This window comes from Periplaneta americana, chromosome 11 (assembly GCF_040183065.1).
Source record: "Periplaneta americana isolate PAMFEO1 chromosome 11, P.americana_PAMFEO1_priV1, whole genome shotgun sequence".
Lineage (NCBI taxonomy): Eukaryota > Metazoa > Arthropoda > Insecta > Blattodea > Blattidae > Periplaneta > Periplaneta americana.
The window spans coordinates 161,588,899-161,615,048 of record NC_091127.1 but is presented as its reverse complement, the minus strand read 5'-3'; the positions used below and the strand labels follow the sequence as shown (position 1 = coordinate 161,615,048).

At 34.0% G+C, this 26,150-nt stretch overlaps 1 protein-coding gene across 3 annotated transcripts in view; it reads right to left on the bottom strand.

Annotated features, from left to right (window-relative positions):
* Gasp (Chitin binding Peritrophin-A domain-containing protein Gasp) overlaps nucleotides 1-15,826 on the bottom strand; it is a 72,163-nt gene extending 56,337 nt beyond the window's left edge. For all 3 annotated transcript variants that reach the window (XR_011334944.1, XM_069840340.1, XM_069840341.1), the window contains exon 1: nucleotides 15,671-15,826. Coding sequence is in view for 2 of the 3 variants with exons in the window: in XM_069840340.1 (XP_069696441.1) it covers nucleotides 15,671-15,713 (43 nt within the window). In the remaining variant the exon portion in view is untranslated. The remainder of the gene's footprint in view (nucleotides 1-15,670) is intronic.
* Between the last annotated feature and the right edge of the window lie 10,324 nt (nucleotides 15,827-26,150).

Sequence of the window (26,150 nt, the reverse complement as noted above, 5' to 3'; positions counted from 1 at the left end):
ACTATGAAGTTTATAAAATGATAATAGTACATTATGCAACGAGCCTATAATGGTAGTAATTAAAACGCGAGTATGTTTATGAAACGAGCGCAAGCGAATTTCATAATTTTCATACGAGCGTCTTAATTACCATTATAGGCAAGTTTCATACGACTTTTTATACTCGACCATATTTCTAACTTGAAATTATTCATAAGTATTCATGTTATTGTTATCTAAGTGAAGAGCGGAACTGACCTTGTGCAATAGCCTACCTCGTAAATTGTGAGATGTGCGCAGACGCGAAAGTATTGATTTTTTCCGAGAATCAGATGTCGACGACCTTGATATACTCTAGAGAGTAAAAGAAACATTAATCTTGATATAACCCTGAAATTGAATTATACATTGAAAAACGAGATGGCAAATTGAATTTCTTTGAATATTATTTACAATTAACGCTAATTATTATAGTAACAGAACTGACTTTATTTCAAATGTAGGTTATTTATTATGCAATTGGTGAAATCGATACTTGCGCTTTCATATGGTGCTTTCTGATTGGCGGAACACCTGAACTTTAATGAAAAGGTGTACTTTAATGAGGTGCATTAAAGGGCTGCTACCAGGTGTATAATTACTACATTTCGGCATGGTCGAGCATAAACAATTCTTTGTATTAATGTTTTGTTCAGAATCTTTATCATAAACCTTGAACATGTTTATTAAACATTTAAAATCGTACAGGTTCTAAGTATTACATAGGAATCTGTCTAGAACTCGGAATAAAAATGTTCAAGATTGAGTAGCAGACATAGGACAGAATGGTTTTTGATTTTAAGGTAAATTTAATTTCCACCACCATACATTATATCTATCTTTTGAATTTTAATTTGTTAGCATGTTAATGACAATTATACTGTAACGTTTAATTGAATGGTCATTTTACGTTGAAACTATGTAGGCCTATGTGGTAAATTATTTTTTAGACTTTTCATAATGACGACTTTTCGAATCTCATTTTAGTATCTAAAAGTCATTGATTTCCGCATCCATAAATTAGCGTGATTAAAAATAAATTTTCGTGCCTAAAATTACTTTTAAGCACGCTAATTAGAAATAGCCTACTGAAAACATAAATTCCAACTATTTATTTATTATAAATATTCACAACACAATTATTTAAATTGGAAATAAAAACATTTGAAGATTTGATACATACATTATTTCCTTCAGAATCACTAATTTTCCTAATTATATTTATCACTTTCGTTGTAATAATTGTATATTTCAAAATTACATGACAAGCAGAATTCCATTCAAACAACTTCCTAACAACCAGCGAAACAATCGCCATAGCCTACGCCGCACCTCGAGCGAACTACAGTTGAGATGGGACCGGTACCTTGAAATGGCGAAGGCTTTGGTTTAGGACGGAGTTTGTCTGTACAGCCACAGGGAGCATTTTGCAATATTTTGCAAACTTCTTTTTTCTCTGTTACAATATACAATATATAAAATATATGAAATATATGAAACTAAAAGGTTTTAGCTGTGGTGCAGGCTTCTTTTGATGATACAACTTTGAGGCTCGTTTTCCTTAAGTTTAAATGTTTATTCATAAAAGGAATATTTTCTCAGCTTCTACTAATTCTAGGAAGCTTACATTTTCATGGTTAATTCATACACGTGTTATAAACATGCCGAAACTTTTGGGTTATAATTGGTAAGATTTTAAGCATGTAACTGAGAGTTATTTGGCGTAAAATGTAGAACAAGTGTATAAAAAAATTATTATTACAAAAAATTATATATCCAATACAAGTTACTGATTATATTGAAAACAAAGAATTGAGCTGTAAGCCATGGAATATAGGCATTAGCTGTAAAAATTTTAGAATCCTATTCTGAATAGTTCCTGAGTAAATGTACCTTATATTTCCTCTAGTTTAACATTATCGAGATAGGGTATATCATTCCCCCTTAAAACGCTATCATTTCGCAACTTGTTGCATAAATAGCTAATTAAGTTTTGATTAAATGTAATCTCACATTCTATTACATACTCTTGAAATTTAAATTGTGGAGTATCTATCGGATTCATACGTAATGCATTCCGAAGGACATTTCGATAAATGTGTTGAAGTTATTATTTTGCAGTGAGACGTTGTCACAGTTGTCGATCTTTCTCCAGCAGACATTAAACTCCAGATAGAAATTAAATCTCTTGGTTGCAATATTTTGTTCAACAAACCGAGAACTAAGAAATTAACTATGTAAAAAGATCCGTAAGTGTTTTATATTGTTATTCTACTTTGTTAGCCAACCGGAAAATGAAACATGAGGCAGCGTACAATTAAGGTCGTCATATTTACAGAGATGTGCCTTTCCACACTCTAGCTGTAGTTTTCGTTCGGTTAGAAAGCTTTTAGTGGACAAAACGTTGCTGCTACTGCAACTAATTTTAATTATCTAGTTACTGTTTTACTCACACTCTTTTGGAATTTATGGTCACTTTCATCGTTTAAAGCTACTTGAATTTAGTAGACATTGAATTGTGAAAGTTAACATGTCCAGTATATAGTGTTCCTAAACTACTACTGTTACTAGAGGATGAATCTTATACCATAGATGTGCATAAGGGCTTATCTGTCTTCATTACTTAATAATAATTAATCGTGCGTAACATCAGTGTGCTTACCGTGTCGAACGTGGTGATAAGATGGGATACTGGCACTTCATGAAAGCCACATGGTCAGAACCATATGCTAGTATAAAATTATTTAGCATCGTTAAGGCTGGGGCGATTAAACATTTTCAGTCTTACATTTACATTACCGGTATTGAATTTTTCAAGGAAAAAGTGAATATTGTGTCACCTGTAGAAATGTTCCTTTCATAAAAATATTAAGTTACTGACTAGATTTGAAACCATAGTAAGTGTGGGATTACTAGCAAAATTGGCAGAAAATTGGACGATTTGCCTATGAAATTATTTTACAAAATTATATTTTAGAATATAATTATGAAGTGTGGCACTGTTTGGGGCAGAAACATGGACATTACGACGAAGTGAAGAGAAGCGAATAGAAGCATTTGAAATGTGGATATGGAGAAGAATGGAACGTGTGAAGTGGACAGACAGAATACGAAATGACGCTGTGTTGGAAAGAGTGGATGAAGAAAGAATGTTGCTGAAACTGAGGAAGGCAGGAAATAGGAAATATTGGAAAAAGCTGGGTTTGCAATGAAAGACCTGCACTTGGGCAGAACTTAAATATTTCATAAATCGAGAAATTTATAGGATTGTGTTTCAAGTAGACGTGACTGATGGAAGTTTGTACAATCAACAACGTTGCTTATAAATGTATAATAATGATGATGATAATAATACTTACTTACTTACTTACTGGCTTTTAAGGAACCCGGAGGTTCATTGCCGCCCTCACATAAGCCCGCCATTGGCCCCTATCCTGAGCAAGATTAATCCAGTCTCTATCATCATATCCCACCTCCCTCAAATCCATTTTAATATTATCTTCCCATCTACGTCTCGGCCTCCCCAAAGGTCTTTTCCCCTCTGGCCTCCCAACTAACACTCTATATGCATTTCTGGATTCGCCCATACGTGCTACATGCCCTGCCCATCTTAAACGTCTGGATTTAATGTTCCTAATTATGTCAGGTGAAGGATACAATGCCATGTATTGAGGATCCCTATCACCACGGCATGGCGCGTCCTCAGGTTGCGGATAGAGGAGACGGGCTCCAGATATAATAATAATAATAATAATAATAATAATAATAATAATAATAATAATAATAATAATGATTTATTTTAGCTGGCAGAGTTAAGGCCGTAAGGCCTTCTCTTCCACACAACCAGCAAAAAGTGTATATACATATGCATGAACTTACAAAGAATTCAACAAATTGATTTAGATGAGAGTTACATGTATACAAGAGTTATTTACGAATTAAACAACAAAATACTATGAACTATTAATTAAACACTGAAATAAACTGGGTAGCAGAATTAAACTAAAATACATAGAATGTTAATATATTTCAAATTATATTAGATAATAGAAAGAGATTATTATGAGACAATTTTGAAAATGCAGCACAATCAGGATGATGTCTAAAGAAAAAAAGCAACAGTGTAGTCAGTAATATTTTAAATCAGTATGATTGGAGTGAAATGCTAATAAGGTTATCTTTTAAGCTGTTCTTAAAGGTGTTTGTTGTCTTGCAGCCCCTAATACTTTGTGACAAGGAATTCCATTGACGCGAGGTGGATATTGTAAAAGATGAGGAATAACAAGATGTTCTATGAAGAGATATATTTAGCGTGCCACAGATAAGTGATCTGGTATTTACGTCGTGGTTAGAGTATAGATAAGAGAAACGAGACGAAAGGTAATTTGGTGTTGAGGTGTGCAGAATTCGAAATGGAGGGTAGCTGCGAATATATTGAATAAGCAGTCGTGGACAGCCGATGAGGGGTGGTCCTCCAGCTTGGGGGTTGGGCGAAGGGCTAACAACCTATCACCATAAAAAAACAGCTTGTTACGAAACCTAACAATAAGCCTCGGAATGGGACTGATTCTCCGGCATGATGATGATGATAATAATAATAATAATAATAATAATAATAATAACATGCGTCAGTAAAATTAATGTGCTTGTATTAATGCGCATGTTTTCTGCACGCCCCAGGGATTGTTGTTTGGTGCTGCAACAGGCTGTCTGGATTTGGTTCCCCACAGGCCGACTAATCCTGAGAGAGGTGCAAGGGGCTTTCCTTTATCATTATTAATGGTCGGTTAGGTTGTTGACCATAAAATATATAAATGGAATCAACATCTGTGACCGTCTTACAATGGTGTGGTGTGTCTGTGGCTACAGGAGAAAATTGTAGAGGTGCACTGCCCACTCGTTTGGGAGGGGAGCTGCGGAGTATGTTAAGACACGAGTGAGAGTGAAGTATTAGCATTGTATCCACCTCGACTGGTGCAACTTATAAATTGAAGACCCTCGTGGGATGTCTAGAAAATTGTATGCTTCATCTTTCACCCAGTACCTGATCTTATTCCCTCATGCATATTTATTAAAGCAATTAGAAGACTGACTTTGAGGAGGGAACCAAGGTCAATGCTTAGGGTTTTGCCCTGTTATAGATTTTGTTAACGTGCTGATAGATAGGAATGATTCCATAATCAATTAGACATTTTATATGATAAAAAATAATTCATTTAATTTAAAATTTCAACTTATGCAAGTTAAAATAGGCTACCTTCCTTTGAATTTCTAATAATAGAGGTAGTGTTACAAATATGAAATAGGGATACAAATATGATATATGACCTGAGACGTGTTGTATGTTAGCGGAAGCCTTCTAAATTACTACGCACTGATACTCTCTTTCGTGGGAATGTGTTAGTTTGCATTACAAGTTGAACTGTTGAAACGTTTAAGGCCCATTCACAATGAAAATTAAACATAACCATAACATAAACACAGAAGTTTGCGCCCAGGCTACCAAATGTGATCATTCACAATGATTCACATAAGAATTGACATAAACATTACCGTAAGACGTTAACATGAAAGTTTGCAAACTTCAAACTTTCATGCTTATGCTTACGTGATTTGCAAACAGAACACAATCGTGGAGCGCTGAAGTATACGACAGAATATGAGGAAATGACGTCGTTGTTATGTTTCTATGGTTACCAAGTATGTTTGCTGTTATGTTTATGTTCCCATCGTGAATGATGATATGACGTCTTGATTTTACTGTAACGTTAAGTTAACGCTTACGTTATGTTTAATTTTCATTGTGACTGAGCCTTTATCATTATTGCGTTTTCGAGGAAAGTGAAAATTTTGGTGATAATTTTTTTTCTTGAATATACATTGTTACTGTTCAATGTTAGAAATATTAGTGATATATGTTCTTGAAAAGAAATAATCTTTGTTTATAGAAATGTATCTTTAATTGATTCCGTTTTTAAATTATGATATGTTTTGAGGTTATGACTTATAACATCAGTGTGTCCTCGGATTTATCTTGTCCAATATCATCTCACTATCGCTAATATTTCCGACGATAGATAACATCACAGTTAATACATCATCGTTTACTAACCAAGTTAGAAATAATGATTTACGGAATATATACACACATAAGTAGGCTTAAAAGTTAAGTGTTCGATAAATTCCTTTCACTCAAAGTAGTTCCAACGTGCAACAATGGAGTTCACATTATGCTAGCTCAAGCGGCAAATTATTGTGAAAATTCTAATTTTTATGTGAACACGATTCTATAATTTCACATTATTAGTTGTTTGTATTATAATATATTATGTAATATTACGTTGTCTTCTAGAATGTAAATAATTACATTGTATTAATTATCACACAGTTTCTTGTGTGACATTATACTTTCGTAAGAAGAAAAGTATTATATTTGCCATAATTATTATTGTTGTTATTGGTTTTGTTATTGTTAGTATTATTGTAATTATCATTTTTAACCTTGTTCTGACCTATTGTTGACTAATCGCTGTTGGGAAGCACATTAATATTATTAAAAAATATATGTAAATAAATACTAGGGCATTCCAAAAGTAATGGCAACATAGTTACTGTTTCACACTAAATTTATTTAGGTTACTTTTGACATTCATATTTAAAATATAGTCTCCTACCATGTCAACAATATGTTGCCAAATTCTTGGAAGATGGTGGACTTCATCTGCAGCAGAATTTCTGGATATCTCTCTCACTGATCAATCTAAAGCGCTTTCGGATGTCAACTCTTGATTGAAAGCGAATGCCTCGCTTCCACCCAACTTGCAATAGTTCAGTTTGGTAGGACTTCTCTCCCACAGGCTTCTTGTAATGTCCTAAAGCACTGAGTTGCATGTTTTTCTCTTGCAACTTGGATTTTTATGAAGCACCTTTCTTCGTACCTTTAGGGCTGTATTGTTTACCACAAATCAGAAACAGTCACTGTATTTACAAAATATGGCTACTTCGAGATTTTCAATATTGTAAATTTATGAAATAATCGCTGCATTATTATGTAGTTTAAGATTTGAAAGGTCACCGTTAGGAGCACTGATTTACAGCATTGTTGCCATTATTTTTCGAATGACCTAGTAAATAAATGAAAAAATAAGTAAGTAAATAAATAAATAAATAAAATTAAAATAATAAATAAATTCAAATAATAAATAAATAAATAAATCCTTTTTAATTGGTTTCTTTACGACCACTGCCTACTGGATCTCATCCTATAGCTAAGCAGCCATAGGATGTGATCTAGCAGCCAGTGTTTACGACGTTTCATTACCTTCTATTGTTATCTAGCGTCTGAGTGAATTGAAGGTGATAACACAGTCTAGTATATACAGTCACGAAGCTTGAGGTGTTGAGGGTACTGTGTCGGTACTATTTCGCATTGTCTGTGATGAGGCGATAGTAGCGATCCTAGTGGTTAGCAACTAATTGTAGATGCATATTCCCTACGTATTGAGCTTCGTGACTGTATATACTAGACTGTGGTGATAATGCCAGCGAAATGAGTCCATAGTCTAGCGCCGAAAGTTACCTAGTATTTGTTTTCAATGAGTTGAGGAAGAACCCCGGGAAAAAAAAACAGCCAAGCAACTTGTCACAACCAGGATTTGAATCCGGGCCCGCACGTTACTCGGTCAGACATGCTAACCGTTACTCCACAGCTGTAGACTAAATGATTATATGTAAAGTAGTTGTGGAAATAATAGTTTTGCATAATTACTTTTATTTTTATTTTTTTATGATTGCTAGTAATATTAAATGGACAATACTGTTCAGAAAATTAACTTATTTTCTAAATAAAACTGAAAACATTTAAATAAAAACTACAATTTAAAATTTAAGAGTTCGCGGGAAAATCAATGAATGTCACAGTTTTGTTAAGGTTGATGTCATTATCTAATTCAATGGATTACTGCGAAATTTAATGTTGTTCTTATGAAAAATGGTAAAAAGAAGAATTATCACCACGAATACAGTAATCCTTTCCTTTATTTTCTATAGAAACAGCACTACATCTTGCAGTTATAGACTCTATTAGATCATTATCTAATCCCTCACAGAAATGTGACATTCATCGTTTTTCCCGCGAACTCTTCAATTATAAATCTACAACTTTGACTAAATATGCTGTTATGAATAGAATAACCACGCAGCGTAGTTATGGTTACGTACTACTGGTATTATTTTGTAAGTGCGCATATTTTCAAGTTCACTTAATATTCGTGAAAAGTGAAAGTTGTCTAATGCCCACTGTTACTACTGGTAACGGCAAAGGAATTCAAAGAGACTATTGAGAAAGTAAAGCTTACGGAAAGCACGAAGCCCACCGTCATGCTGTTCCACGGTAGACTGTTTCTACACCGCAGTTATAACACTCCAAGTCATGTAACAGTCGCTTAAGTCGTTATTCAGTTCATGTCTGTACGCTCTACTAGCTCCCGGAAGTGTGTGCCTTATGGTGAAAAGCTTTTAGCTATGCTTCAGTAGAATTAATAAAGACAATAATCAGTAATAGCTGATTGCAACAAACCGGACAAAGTATCAACTGAAAAGGCAGGAAAGAAAATTTACGTTGTCGATATAGTAATATGTTGGATGAACAACATGATGAAAACCGAGAACATGACATGAAATTAAATTAGTATGAAGTAAAAGTGACTGTAATTTCCATCCATAAAATACAATTCTCCATCTAGAGCAGGCCTGCACAAACAGCGCTCAACGAGCGCGCGCGCTCCTTCGGAGCGGGAGAGCTGTGTTTACCGCTCGCCGAAACGGAGAGGAAGATACGTCAGAATGACATAAACTTGCTTTAGTGAGAGGAGAGGGAAACGACCACTCAGTTTTCTAATGGAGTGCAGTGTGTAGGCCTATTCTCAGTAACTGTTTCACGTTGCTTACCTACTGCTACAGTACAGTATGGAGGAATCTAAAAGACGGAACATAACATTTAACGATTTACAGCTCGAACTTGTGACCTAAGGGCTAAAGATCGTTTGAATAATACTACTAGCCTGGTTGAGTTTTACAAGACTAAACATTAGCAATAATATCCACGACTACACAGGTTGGCTGTGAAAATGATTGCTATGTTTGGCTCAACATTTATGTTTGTGAGCAACTATTTTCTATAATCAACTTTAATAAAGGCAGACATCGAACATCTGTAACTGATGTTTCATTACGATCAGTACGCTACTGTTCCTTTCAGCTGCCAACAGCATAAAACCTCGTTTTCATGTAGGCCTACTGAAAAATAAAAATACAACAAAATGATATTGTACATTCAAGTAGCTATAGAATTTCTATTACTTTTGTAAAATAAATATTAATTAATTAATTAATAATAGTCCAAGACAGTTTTGCAAACACTGAACGGGAATGTATTTCATAAGCACTCGTAATAGTACTTCCTTTTGTGTATATTTTGTACTAGATCATCCCTTGTTCCAGTCCACCCTTATACAGAGCGCAGCTAATATCTGCATTCCGCTCATGAGCTGTGAGCCGGCTCGGAGAGCGCAAACCTTGTGCAGGCCTGGTCTAGAGTGCTAATAGTCAGGTCAATAAACTTTGTGCTGAACGACCAGAAATCAGAGAGAAAAAATTCTGTAAGTGCACCACTTAAGCTGAGAATTTTGTAGATATTACAATCCGAATCATGTGGCATCAAAGATTTGCCCTTTAAGGGGCACTGGGACTTAGTTTTGAAACTTTTAAAGTTTTTGATTAATTTTTTTCAAATTCGGCGGTTTGTTTTAAATAACAGTACCAAATTTCATCAAGTTTTCATTCATTAGTTCCAATTATTTTAATGATACTAAATTATGCGTAAATTCAAAATACCTCTGACGGCTTCAGAAATGTTTCCGCTTTTAAAACTTTTCTGTCAAGGACTTACATTTCATGATAAAAAAAAACTGCGCTTGCTTTTAAATTTGAGAATTGGTTCATTCAATAAAGAGTTGATTCCATGCACAGATTTGTGTATTAGAGTATGCTGAGTATTCTTGTAAAGTTTCATGTAAATCGGAGCATATGGAAACAGCTAGGAACTTTATTATTGACCAAAAACGTAGTTTTGATAAAACTTCATTTTTAGTGGGTGTGGTAGGTTTAAAAGAGCTGCGAGTATCATTTAAAAAATGGTAGCCAGAGCTTTGAAAGAAGTAGGCGAGAGTTAAGTACAGGACGGAATGTCAAACAAATGTATAAGATAATTATTTATGTAAAAAAAATATTTATTTTTACAATTTTGGCCAAAGATCAAGTCCTAGTATCCCTTAACAATGCTGACGCTATTTTAGTGTAAATAATAATAATAATAATAATAATAATAATAATAATAATAATAATAATAAATAAGAAAGCAATATAATTACGAGTATTTATTGTGTTAAAATCCAATATATGTGCTAAACTCATAGAGGAAGAATAGAAATTTTATTCAACTAGATTATTTTTTATAATTGTAGCTATGAGTTTTGCTAGTGACTTAGGCCTATGTATTTTTAAGTTAACAGGAACATTAATAGTATTCCGGGAAAACATACCTACGTAAATAAGGAGAAGCTCCAGAAACTTGCAATGTATTTTTTTCCTCTATCTATCAGAGAGAAACTCAGTAATGTCAATTACTGAAAAACAAGTCATCTATGAGCCTTGTTGTCAGCATCTCGGAGCACAATACCACATCACACATTGGACAGTTTTTGGGCTCATGTTCGGTGCCCGTGGCACGATCCCACAAGACACTTTAAATCAACTTAAACAATTTAAAATTTCTGATGCAACGATTGTTTCCATAGGATCTCATGTCTTAAAATCATCCTTAGCTATAATTAGTAATCATTTGTACCCAAGAAACTTTTATTGTAAATGATTTCCTATGTTTTCTTATCATTTATCTTAATGTTTTTTTCCTTCAAATTGTCACATAATTGTTTTTAATCATTGTTCATTGTGAACTGATTAGTAGGCCGATCTATCGAACCCTTATTTAGGGCGGCTTTTTTTAAATTCTGTGGCCGGGAGGAAAAAGGTTTTAAGTAAAAATTTTATACTTTTCAGGAGAGCAGTAGAAAGATTGAAATTGGTGTCAATTATAGAGTTTTTTAATTAAGAGGTTTTTCTTGGATATTATTTGTTTATATTTCTTCTAAAATAGGTAATGTTGTTCATTTAATAATTTTCTTGATTATTTTCCAAAAATAGCTGCACTTAAGCCGTTTTAAGACTAGAATTCAAACTGAATAAAAGGGACTTTTTAAACATAAGACCTTTTTCATGTCAAAATTACTCAGAAATGTAAATTAGTAGGAATGCAAAATGGGTCTTAAACAATTATAGGACTGGTGCTTAAAGTTTTAAAAGGACAGGGCATCAGTATGTGATAAACTAGCTAAAATACAAGTTAGACCTTTTTAATAGGGAAGCATGGAAAGTAAACATGTGATGTTTGTAAGGAATAAAGTATTAAATATTCTTAAGTCCTTTATTCTGTGTGTTTGATTCAAAAAGTACTTAGGACATTTGGTAACGCTCTATAAATGCAGTCAGGAGTCTTATTTGACTTTAACCGTTTTACCAGATTGTAGAGAATTGTTTCCGCTTCCAGAATATAAAAAAATCTCATTTTCACAAAAAATTGACTTAAGACCTTTCTCCTCTCGGCCACAGAATTATATATAACTTATATCTGAACGTCAGATCTAGCCAGTTGGACCTTGAAACGATTGAGACAGAATAATTTCCTATCGAAGAATTCATTTGATACCCTTTTAGTCCATCAGAGAAATTCAACAAGGAATGTGGTGAATTATAATGAAGACAGACAATCGTTTAATAGAGATAGTGCGTTCTTTCCAAATGCTCTAATTCCAGGTCACTTTCTCTCCAATTACTTTTACGTGTACTGGTAACTGTAAGTAGGTACCACGGTGTCATATAGGAAAAAATCAGCGTTTTGAATGAAGTCTATTCGTAAAGAATCTTGTCCCATACCATACTTTACTTTTGTGACATGGTGCTTAGGTATATGGAGTTGTTACTCATAATTGCTGACATAAATGTTCATATTCTTGGTGAACTTATGAGCAGCTGTTCATGTTTTACCCGAATACTTCGCCTTAATCTGTCGTCCCTATTCCACCGTTACTTCATATTCCTATTGTCGTCTATTCATCTCTATATAGCGATTGTATTTAAAAAAGACGCTAAATAAATAAATAACGAAGGAAGGCAGTAGACCGTTCCACGTGGTTGGAGTTGCTACAGCTCTGCAGTCGGTCAGCGGTCTCTCGTCTACTTTCTGTTACTTGGCACACTAATTTACTTCTTAAGAAGATGAAACGAGCTCCCTACTTCAAGTGCAACTGTGATTTCTCTCTCCTTCCTCGAAGTGTACGATTAGCGAGTAACAGAAGTTACAGTTGCAATCTTTTAATTGGTCCAGTTCTGTTGAATGTCCAACTTATACTCGAATGACGAATTTTTTGTTTCCCTGTTGCATCATATCGTATTATTTAAACATCGTTTTTATAAGTTTTAAGTTTTCTATCGCCTTTTCTTCTAAAATTTGTCTTATTAATTCTTGGCCTCAATTAAATTACATTTAGCTGTTGCTATGGAAATGTTAGTGAGTAATATTGAATAGCAAATTATATGTAAATTCGTACAATTTCAATATTTGGAAATAGGCCCTATTATTCAATCTGAAGATACGACACACACCAATACTGGGTGCATGAACTGTATGATATTAATTTACTTGCTCAATAAATTTAATATAAAATTAATATGAATAATTTCTATAAATCCACAACTTTTAAGTACAGAAGGCTGTTTATCATGAGGAAATCCATGAATTTCTCATAACTCAGTGCGAATTTCGAGAGAAAGTGTATTACTTAAATTCTGAAAAAGTACAAAACATAAGAAATATAGGAGGTGATAATCAGGAGAAAATCTAAGAATTGAATTCAACTTCACGTAACTCAATGTGAATTTCGTAGACAATGTCTTATTTAAATTTTGAAAAAATACAAAATGTAAGAAATACAGGAAGTGTTAATCATGAGAAAATCTAAGAATTAAATTGAACTTCATCTAACTCAATGTGAATTTCGTAGACAATGTCTTATTTAAATTTTGAAAAAAAAAAAAAAAATACAAAACATAATGAAATACAGTTGGTGTTAATCTTGAGAAAATCTAAGAATTGGATACAACTTCTCATAACTCAACGTGAATTTCGTAGAAAATGTCTTATTTAAATTTTGAAAAAAAAAATACAGAATATAAGAAATACAGAAAGTGTTAATCATGAGAAAATCTAAGAATTAAATTGAACTTCATCTAACTCAATGTGAATTTCGTAGATAATGTCTTATTTAAATTTTGAAAAAATACAAAATGTAAGAAATACAGGAAGTGTTAATCATCAGAAAATCTAAGAATTAAATTGAACTTCATCTATCTCAATGTGAATTTCGTATAAAATGTCTTATTTAAATTTTGAAAAAAAAAATACAAAATATAATGAAATACAGTTGGTGTTAATCTTGAGAAAATCTAAGAATTGGATACAACTTCTCGTAACTCAACGTGAATTTCGTAGAAAATGTCTTATTCAAATTTTGAAAAAAAAAAAAATACAGAACATAAGAAATAGAGGAAGTGTTAATCATGAGCACATCTAAGAATTAAATTGAACTTCATCTAACTCAATGTGAATTTCGTATAAAATGTCTTATTTGAATTTTGAAAAAATACAAAACATAATGAAATACAGGAGGTGTTAATCTTGAGAAAATCTAAGAATTGGATAGAACTTCTCGTAATTCAATGTGAATTTCGTAGAAAATGTCTTATTTAAATCTTGAAAAAAAAAATACAAAACACAAGAAATACAGGAAGTGTTAATCATGAGAAAATCCAAGAATTGAATTGAACTGCACAAAACTCAATGTGAATTTCGTATGAAATGTTTTAGGCCTATTTAAATTTTGAAAAAAAAAAATAAAACATATGAAATACAGGAGGTGTTGATCATGAGAAAATCTAAGAATTGAATTGAACTACAAATAGCAACTCAATGCGAATTTCGTAGAAAATGTCTTATTTCAATTTTTCAAAAATACAAAACATAAAACGTTAGCTGCCCCACTATTAGCCTAGGGTTCAGAAAATTGGTCTATAAACCGAGCAACTAAAAAGAAAATTTAAACCAATGAAATGAAATTCCTTCGAAGTGTTTCTGGTCTCACTCGTTTAGATAATCAAAAGAACGAAAATATACAACTAAATATTTTTAATTTGACTGAAAAAATACAAAAAACGTAAGATTATTGGTACCAGTATACAAGAAGAAAGAATGGTTACTTAAAGTAATACTTAGAGGACACTGAAATGTAGGTAGACCAAGAACAAGATGGATAGACGACATAAACTTTGAAGCCGAAACAGCCAATAGGCTAATCTCTGTGTTTGATGATGATGACGACAAAACATAATAAATACAGAAAGGTGTTAATCATGAGAAAATATAACAATTGCATTGAACTTCAAATAACTCTGTGTGAATTTCGTGGAAAATGTCTTATTTAAATTGTGAAAGATTACAAAATCTTAAAATGTGAGTAACTGCAAGTATTTTGATCTCTGTTATCTGACACTTTTTTCGTTTTAGTTTTCCGTTTTTGAGTTTTCATTTTCGACTTACAAGAAATAATTACAACACATTTTTGATCGTCTGCATACAGTTTTTAAATACCAAGTTAACCCTTTCTTACCTATAGATACCATATGGCAATAATTAACTTTATAGCATTTATATACTTGTGTGTTACATATGAAGGTAAATTTTGCTGGATAACTTCTATTTCAATACATTTTCATCAATATAGTTTTGTTTCAAATGTTGCCACTCTCGTAACTTGGTCACTGAATTGGTCCTAATTTTTTTAAGTAGGTTATTTTACGACGCTTTATCAACAGCTTAGGTTATTTAGCGTCTGAATGAGATGAAGGTGATAATGCCGGTGAAATGAGTCCGGGGTCCAACACCGAAAGTTACCCAGCATTTGCTCATATTGGGTTGAGGGAAAACCCCGGAAAAAACCTCAACCAGGTTACTTGCCCCGACCGGGAATCGAACCCGGGCCACCTGGTTTCGCGGCTAGACGTTCTAACCGTTACTCCACAGGTGTGGACTAATTGGTCCTAATACAGCTATTTGTTTCAACATGGATTGCTTGTAAATTTAATTTGGGTTAGAAAGGGTTAAGTTGGTTTAATTTGACTTATTTCATATTTACACGTATTTATTCCACAATGAATAAAACTTAGTTAATAAAATAAAATAAAACTTTTTAGGTTTTCTTATCCAATATCTTTCTAAGGAGAATGGGTTTTAAAGAAACCATATTTTCAATAGTGCTTGACGTATTGTTCTCAGCACTGGGTTCACAAAGAATACGAAACTGTTGAATGTTCGTACTGTAATTCAGATACCAGAGATAACACTTGGATATCCAGCCACTCGTATCCGATTCCCACCGTCACAATTCGTCCACATCCACAAAGTGAGTACAGCTTTACATACCGGCTCCTGCAACGGCTATTAGCACAATAACGAAGCTCCTCATTGTTGTCACTACTGTTCACTGAACGCTCACTGATCTTAGAACTCGGTGCGAGCCTGTGTTTTATACCTGACAGCACAACTCCCTACCTGACCTACTCTCCGGGGCGGACGCGCACTACTCCACGGTACAACTCACCGCAAAGAGGCTGCTGTAGGACACTTTCATCTTGTAGCTCTGGCTACGAAAAACACGAGGGGATGGCAAGGGAAATCGAAATTCGACGATGAGCCAGGACAGACCGGGGTTGGTCAGCTACTCACATGAGAAAGACTCTTGCGTCGAATCCCTGGGCACGCTGCATTGGCAACATGGCCATTCCATGCTGAAGAGACCAGCGTACTTGTACATGAGTACTGTCTCCTGAGTAAATTACTGATGATACATCTTTAATTGTAACAGTATACAAAACTCATTGTTGGTTTGAATGTGAATTACACACCCACAATTTCCAGAATTTTAAAATATGAAGAATATCTGTATAGATACAGTGAATTGAAGAAATAGACACAACACAGCCACAAAACTTCCTACTTCGCAGCTTCCTACTGAAACACTAAAACATTTCATTGTTCTGTTAGTTTAGTTTTTCTCTGTGAAGCAGACTTGAATAATTTCGAGGGGAAAATTGTTTCGAGGCCGGGTATCGATCCCGGGACCTCTGGTTGAACGAACCAGCGCTCTACCAACTGAGCTACCCAGGAACTCCACCCGAAAACGTCTCAATTTTTCCACTTATAGTCACACAACTCGAGTGGGCTGACAAGACTTCAGAGACTCACATCGAGTGCACACAAACTCTGTGTCACTTGGAATTGTGGTTTTCTGTTAACGTACCTAGAGTAACGTACAGTACTAGAAATGCATAATACAGTGTTCCTCAAACTATGGTCCGCGGACCACCTGTGGTCCTCGAGGTCTGCCCTTGTGGTCCTTCAAAAAAGACGGAAGAAAAAGTAAAATTCAAACGAATTGCGTATCTCACTATAGCTTAAAATCTCAGAGTTTGGGAATGACACATGGCTGTCGAATTTCATTTTTTCTCCCAGTACTGACATTTTATGAAATTTCTTACCCCTACCCGTCTATCGACTTCCCACTCTACTCTCAGCAACAAAAGAGGGATTTAAAGCACTATACACGTGGTGCTTCTCGACATCTTTTCCCTGCACATCTGGCGCCGCGCCTGTAACCCAGCCAGGGACCACCGGAATTCATAACAGAGGACCAAAGTACCGAGCCTTAATTCAATTTTAAAATAAAAGTATACTGGTATTAAAATATGCTACGAAAATGATAAATTTGCTTTCGAAGGGAACAAGAGTAAGGTGGTCCGCGGAACTGTTCCGACTTTAAAAAGTGGTCCCCACTTCAAAAAAGTTTGAGAAACGCTGGCATAACATATTGTGAATCATACCACATTATCGCTCAGCAATATAATTTAATCTTTCCTATCCATAATGTATAACAAACATGTGTGCAGTGAAAACAAGCGGTAGATTCAAACAACAATATTGCATCTGATAGATTTGGCTAAACAACAAATGTTAAAATAAATTAATTCTACAGGCAAGCCCCAGAACATCAAAATTAATATAAAGTATATAATTATTATATATTGTATTGAGTTATTTATTATAATCTGCAGCGCCATTTTTACTTAATTTAAATTAAATGCCAGGGGTCATAGCTGCAGTGGCCAATGTTATGAGGCTAAGATGTAATTTATTGCATTTTATAATATATTATATAATTTTTATGCATTTTATTAGCTCTACTATTTCGTTTTATTCGTAAAATAGCCCTAATACAGATCGTAATTTTGATAAATCTACTGCCACTAAAGTGATTAGTGGACTTATTGATAAGTTCTAAATCGCTCATGGCATTAGGCCAGATGGATAATATAATCATTATATGCTGTACATATTAATCACAGTTATACCACAGTCTAGTATATACAGTCACGAAGCTCAATCACTTATCTGTGGCACGCTAAATATACCTCTTCATAGAACATCTTGTTATTCCTCATCTTTTACAATATCCACCTCGCGTCAATGGAATTTCTTGTCACAAAGTATTAGGGGCTGCAAGACAACAAACACCTTTAAGAACAGCTTAAAAGATAACCTTATTAGCATTTCACTCCAATCATACTGATTTAAAATATTACTGACTACACTGTTGCTTTTTTTCTTTAGACATCATCCTGATTGTGCTGCATTTTCAAAATTGTCTCATAATAATCTCTTTCTATTATCTAACATAATTTGAAATATATTAACATTCTATGTATTTTAGTTTAATTCTGCTACCCAGTTTATTTCAGTGTTTAATTAATAGTTCATAGTATTTTGTTGTTTAATTCGTAAATAACTCTTGTATACATGTAACTCTCATCTAAATCAAATTGTTGAATTCTTTGTAAGTTCACTTTTTGCTGGTTGTGTGGAAGAGAAGGCCTTACGGCCTTAACTCTGCCAGCTAAAATAAATCATTATTATTATTATTATTATTATTATTATTATTATTATTATTATTATTATTATTATTATTATAATACGTAGTGAATATGCATCCATAGATAGTTGCTAACCACAAGGATCGCTACTATCGCCTCATAACAGACAATGCGAAATAGTACCGTCACAGTATATTGTTCCTAGTACCCTCAACAACTCAAGCTTCGTGACTATGTACTAGACTGTGGTTATGCTTCCTTTTTCTATCAATGAAGGGTTCAGTTTTACTTTTGAATCGTTTTGAGATTAACAGAAGATATTTCCACTAGAACTGCCGCCGTCATCTTGTTTGAGGATGTCCAATGTTTCATTTCTTGGTAATTATTACGCTTTCAATTGATATGTTTATGTCCTCCATGTATACTTAATTATTCTTAAGAAATTTCCATCTCGTAGGTTATAGTGAAATCGACCTCAACAACCGTCCCTACAAGCGACAATTCATATTAACGAACAATTTTTCAAGCAACAGAATATAATATCCATACGTTATGTGCATTTCTTGCCCTATTCTATATTATCCCTCGGAACAATGACCTATCTTTCGTAAGTCTGTTTATTCCATTCATTAAAGTCTCCAGTTACAATAAAACAAAACAGACCATAAATGAACTATTACAAGCCCAAGTAAATTATTACGCGTACCTACCAAAGTTCAGAAGCATTGTCGAAGTAGACGGAAGATTGAATAAAGATCGCTGTTTTGTGTTTTGCTCGAACTTTGTGAGAATTTTTAGTTTTAGGATGTTTTACAAAAACATCAGTGTGCAGTAAAACTATATTGGAGGATAACCAGATCTAATAGAAATGAGTTTTACTTTTCTTGTATTGCATAAATCAGTGTCTTGAAAATAACTGTATGAGGGGTGTCATAGCATAGTCAGCAATCTCCTTAGAAGCAAGTTTCGAGAAAAATCCAAAAAAACTATTTCGGTACATTACAGTCATTATACGATTAGAAAAAGTGTGCAACAAATAAGGTTACAGTCCCTTGAATTTAAATCTAAGGTAATACTTTTCCAGAATGCATCGTTGTGTTGATATTTAGGTATTTAAATTGGAGTTTGCGTTCTTTGCAACAAACAGTTGGAGACTGTTGACTTTGCGTTATAGATTTTGGAGATTGCTGATTTTGTTTCAAATACACAGTATGAACTTCCTGACTTTACAATAGTTACAAACAGAAAATTAATAAATTCAAATATTATACTCACATTATGTACTTAATTATCATTAAATTTAAAGAAAAATTAACATTTACAAAAAATCTATTAATCCCACAGCAAATATTGTTCAAGAGAACAGTTTTAAGAAAATATATAAGACGACAAAATTATGTGTAAATCATTTCTCAATAAACATAATAATACAATATTATATTTAATCCACATTGCCAAGATAGCAACTATCTCACAGAAACTCAATTATACAATGAATTTAGGTGTTAAAAAAAAATATCATGCCAAGAAGACTTTTGAAACAAAATATTTCATTAGAAAATGTGTTGATTACAATTATTATTTTTTCGAAGATACCAAAGTAACTTTATGCTTTTGATTAACTAGAAAATTAACAAATTGAGACATCTCATAACCTAAAACATCCAGCATGGTAGAAGGAATCTTAATACTCTATCTTAATTCTTTTGCCAATGAACGTTTTCTTTTCTTGAGATTTGATGCCTTCTTCCTGGACTTCGTTGGTGATATTTGAATTGAGTTTGTTCCATAATTATTAATTACTTTAATAAACATAGAAGAAAGATACTCAGCAGTGTACTAATAATGTCACATGACATCAATCTGGCTTCCTATTGGCTGAACTGGAGATTGTCATTGCTGTGAATTGTAAGGAGAAGATTGTTGTATTTGCATGGATACCAATTAGTTAGCTTTTTAGATAGTATCCTGCTAGTTCTGCTGCAAACGGTTCATCTTATGGAAAGATTTGCTTATAGAGAACACTTTGCAAAAAATATTTAAAAAAAATCATAAAATGGAGATTGCTTACTTTGCTATGACACACCTGGTATGTTTCCATACAAATGATTTCTTAGCATCGCCACAGATACACTTGGTTAAACACTTGTCATTATCTCTGTCTCTAGAGATTCCTCAAAATTTATATTTTCCCCGCCATTGAACAAAATATTTTGTTGTGATACCTCTAGCACTTAAGGGGAGATCTATAACTGAAATTTAATTAATATAATATTTTAATATTAATATTGTGTTTATCCTGGAAATAAGGAAAAGTTTGACTCATAAATATTTTGTTCTCCAGCATTAGCTTCCTCTGGTTGTATGTTAAAAGATTCGAAGAGAATATTCAGCTGTATGTTTTCGGCTTTATTCCCCCTCTCCCACCGATAATCATCGACATTATTATTGTTCTTCATTTTTATATAAATACTTTTAATACTTATATATCACTGATTAAATTTCCAACTTTTTTGTTTTCGACAATGAGGCACAAAACTTCGAAACTAGTCAAGCAAGGTAAATCCTAAATATTAACACGGTAAAGAAGTTGGAAATTTAATCAGTGCATTATTATTAATATCTGTAAAATTTATGTTGGCTCTACTGGTCTGTACCCGAGCACGAACACATGCTCATTTCGGGTAACTATAATACCATTTAAATGAAATTAAATAAATGAGTTTGGGGTGTTTGTATGTTACCGACGAGAGAGATGACAGCAACTGAGTTCGTGAAATAATAAATTCAGTAATACAGTTGTCGTTGTACGTCTCTAATACGCATGCAAGAAACAAGAATGAATGAAATAATTACTATATTCTATAATACAATGAGTGCTGATAGTTTTATGTAATTTAATTAAGCTTAACGAATATTTATCTAATGAAGCAAATATGAGTTTAAAAAGCGAAATTAAATTACCTTAGGATAACTATTATCACGAATTTTATTCGGCTAGATAATTCCAATGCAAACAACTATAATTCTGAACAACTAAACATTCGAGGTTATAATAATACGATCCAGAAAAACAGTCGAATCGAAGCAAAGATGATAAGAATAAAAGGCTCCTTGGAATAAAAACAACTGAACATTTTAGGTTATAACAACATTTTGTTTTCAACTTTTATCATTGCTTATCTATAATTTTCAAGATGTATAATTTTATTGTAAACATTGTTACTTATACTAATTAATTGTGCAATTATTGTAATTAATCATTGTTGCGTGTTGAGACTGCGAGTCTGACGTAACCGTTTGATTGTTGATACATCGAAGCAGAGACGATACAAATAAAACAAATGAACGTAAGAGGAAAAAAGTTATCACTTAATAATTTTGAGCAGCATGCTTTTAACTATCAGTGTAATTCGATTCTCATTGGTCACTCTAGCTTCAATGAGCTCGTTCATTGGCTGAGAAACGTTCACGTGGGATTACCCTAATATTAGGCTTACCTGATTATAGAGGGCTTGCTTTGATTGTACCAAAACTACGATCAGTGTTTTTTGCATAAAATTATAAACCTTTCCCTCTATAAAATGTAAAGATATCCTGTGTCACCGTACATCGTATGAACCTAGGACTTTCTGCCCGCAGTTCATTGATCCATCAATTGAGCTACTACATCTCTTTTCACATATTACTTGGTGCAAAATCCTATACCTTGCATCTCCACTCACAAGGATTAAGACCTGAGACGTTAACAATATAATGCACGTACTAAATTTTTATTACATGGTTACTATAACAGATAATACAGTCTGATCCGTTTGGGTATGAATAATATTAATTTATTATTATAAAGCTATTATGATAGTAGGAAAAATTTCTTGCTGGTTATATTATGATTAAAAGATGGGAGTTTCCATATATGACAATCAACAATGCATAATCTGAAAGGACAAATGAAAATCGTAGATGATTAAAATGGCTACTACAAATCAACAGCGGGCTCAATGTGTTCTTTGGTATGCTAAATTTGAGAGTGTTAAAAGAGTTCAAAGGGAATTTCGACGTTAGTATGGTGTGCGTAATGTATCTACATACGATTCCACAGAAAAAAAAAATGCTTGCGAAGCAGCTATCGCTTGGCTTGGCCTCCAGACTCCCCAGATCTAACCCCTCCTGACTTCGTCGTGTAGGATTTTGTTAAAAACATTGCTTATTCACAGAAACCCAAGAAATTGATGATCTGAGAGTAAAATTACTGCCGCTTTTAACGACCGATTTTTAAAGAACTTTGAGTAGCTGTTGATTGTACTACATATTATTGCGGAAAAAAATAGATGCTTTATATTTATACAGTATTTTATCATTTTAGAGAGAGAGAGAGAGAGAGAGAGAGAGAGAGAAACTCATCCGGCCTTAAATAAGGATGACCACGAGGACCCGGAAATTAATAGCAAAGAAATAGAATTAATTAAATATGAATATTGTTATAAAATTAAAGCGTAATAATTAAGCACCATTGATTATCAATTGTAAAATAAAATCTTAGAAGATGACTAAATTATACTGATAAAAAAAGATTTTATTTAAAATTAGCATATCCTTAATTAAGGCCTTCTGAGTAGTATAAATGAAATTGTATAATCTGCAGGGAATCTTTGAGAATTTGCGAGATGATTTTTTGAATTTCAAAAGATGATATTGATAATTGTTTTAAAAAATGATATGTAAATTTTGGTAAAGAACTCCGAGCACCAAAAAATAAACCTGTCACTGACCAATTGAAGAGAGGGATGTTATACTTGGCACTAAGGTAGGGAATACAAGGTTCATAAATGGCCCTCTTTTCCTGATCAACCTGATGAGCTTGGTTTAGATCTCTCTCCATGCGTATAGTTGGATCTATGATAATAGCCTTTTGTTGTTGCCTGTTTATTGATATTATATCCGCTCTTCTGTGAGAGTCATCTTCAGAAATGCAGTGGACCTCTTCATGAACTTCCCAACCCTTGTTCCGAAGAAGACAGGCGATAGCTCCACTGACTCTATGATGCCTGTTGTTACGCAATAACTCTCCTTTCCGACAAAAGCCCAACACGTGGCCAAGAGTTTCTGTCTCGTTGCAGCCTGGTTGTCGTGCTGAAAGCTCTGCCAGGAACGGAGCGCATTGCAGTAAGGTTGCAGGACATCTTGATTGCATTAATATATTCTGAAGACGACAAATTCCTTTTGGTGCTGACCCATGAATTGGCTCTTGGATATTCTTCATAGATGACTACACCTTTCCCCTTATGAGGCAACTGACACCATATTGTAACATATTTTTTTCAAGATGACGTTTTAGTGATATGGGACCAAAACTGTTCAGAATTATTTTGGCGTAATTTTAATATACCATGAAATTAATTTGTTTTGCAAGGGACATTGAATATCAATTCTGGAATATATCGGAGACGTGCTTCTGTGTAATTTTACTTCCCTGAACAGTGATGTCGGAAATGGCGAGAACTGTGCTTCCACGCTGAAAGGCGCTTACGTTGGCCCACCAATTTGTTATTTGTTCTAGTATCGTGCATTGCATGTGACACGCTCTGTAGACGTTGATCGTCTCGGTATGATAGAGGTAATAAAAGTGGTTTCTTTCTCACATTGTGAAGAATATTTGGGGAAAAAGAAATGCGGAACAAGGAACCGATTGGTGAATTCTGACATAACATTTCGTGTTGGCAATTAAGAATTATTTGAAATAAGAAACAGTTATTCATGCTATGTTGGGACAATAGAATAAATTCCAGCATATATTTTAAATATGATGTTATTGCAATAAAGTTCGTGAATATGTTTTCACAAATTGTTATTTTGTTTCTTCTGCGGTAGGCGACGTAATATGATCCTTGTGCAAACAATATAAATAAAACTCGAGATCCCGTATTACCAGTATTTCAACTGCATTTGTCCATGGAACAATAAGTTACTCTTACACCATAATAATTTTAATTATATTCTTTTCGGAAGTTTTTAAATGTTTGGTCACCATAATCCTCGGACTTTCCTCCAAAACATTCTTGTTATAAGAACGTGTATAAAATAAATGTTTGTCACACATTTTTGAGTCATTTTTTAATCTCGAATGTATTAAATTGAAGATTACACAAACACATTGAACGAGCATATTTCATGCGATTAAGCCTCATCTTTGTTCAACCTGTATATCTGACGTATTTCCATTGATTTATCCTGTGGAATATACAGGGTGAACCGTAAGTAATGTCTTTAACTTCAGGGGGTTATTCTTTGAGGTATTTCAAACAACAAACATCTAAGACAATTTTGCTTGTTTTTGCTTCCTTTTTGAGATAAAAATTTATAGATATATTAATTCGTCCTACAGAATTTATCCTTAGTTCTAAGTACCAAGCGCTCTGACCACTGAGCTACGCAAAATTCAATCCACAGCACCGGAATCCCGGCCAACCAGCCACTCAGCTGAGTGCGCTCCTAGTATAATGACAGTTGACACTGGATACACGTCAACATATATGCCTAACTTGGAGTCAGGCCATAAAGGGAAACATCGAAGGAGGAAAGTTCGATCCGGTGCTGAGGATTGAATTCGGCGTAGCTCAGTAGTCAGAGCGCTTGGTACGTAGAACCAAGGAGCCGGGTTCGATCCCCGGCGCCGGAGCGAATTTTTCTCCTAAAATATTAAGAGATAAAAATTGTTTTATGTGAAACATTTCACAGCGTGCCATTGATTGAATTCCCAACATGCTCAGTCAATTTAAGATAGTATTGTGACAATGAATGATTGAAAGAATTTTAGTTTTGTCCTTTAAATGTGCAGAAATTTGATCCGAACAAATGTAACTTTTCGTTCCGCAACGGAATTTTTCAATGTGATATTTGTTCAGATCAAATTTCTGCACATTTAAAGGACAAAACTAAAATTCTTTAAATCATTTATTATCATAGTACACTGCTGAATTGAATTGAATTGAATTGAAAGAGAAAGAGTGGGAGGAGAAATTAAAAAGGTACGCAAAACGCGTTCTTGCAAGGGGTTCGGGGCTGAAAGAAACTAAATATGTGAGCTCCAAGCTTGTTGGCCACTTGTCTCACTCCGGGTTACGCTGCTCCACTGAAGGAGTTCCAGAAAATTTTGAAGGGGAAAACCGAAAATGGACGTAACCTCTTAGGTACCACATACGCGAGGGGACGGAAATGTGATCAAAGTGATCACGGGACGGGACGAGGAAGAAATGGCTGATGTAAATCTGCACATTGAAATAAACTGTGTCATTTCGAAGTGCAGGAGGAGTCGAGAACACTCTGTCGTCTGTTGTTCGATGACAGGGCAGGTGAAGACCTTCAGAAGAGACGCCAGGAATTCTGAATCTGCAAATTGAAAGGTTCCCTGTCCTTTCGCATTGCGACTACTTGAGTGATCCTGCACATGTAACAGGAAATTTTATGGATTCTGAACTAGGGTATTACGTCGTTGTTAGAAAAGGGGGAATTTATGGGGAAGGGCATATAGGTACGTGGCCCATTTCTCTTAGGGCTCATCCCGACATTTGTCTTAACGCCTTAGGAAAACCACGGAATACCTTAGGCAGGATGAGTTGTCTCAATATAAGAGACCAGCCAATTTGGCTTTTAGGTAGGAGGTCTCTTAAATTGATTGAGTGTAATGGAAATTCAATCAATGGCTTTCCCAAAACACGGTATGAAATGTTTCACATAGTAGTACATTATGCAACGAGCCTATAATGAAGGTAATTAAGAAGCGAGTATGGATATTTATGAAACGAGCGCAAGCTCGTTTCATAATTTTCATACGAGCTTCTTAATTACCATTATAGGCGAGTTTCATACGATTTTTATGCTCGACCATATTTCTAACTTGATATTATTAATTTTTGAGCAATGTCCCGTATGTTGTGAGATGTGCGCAGACGCGAAAGTATTGATTTTTTCCGAGG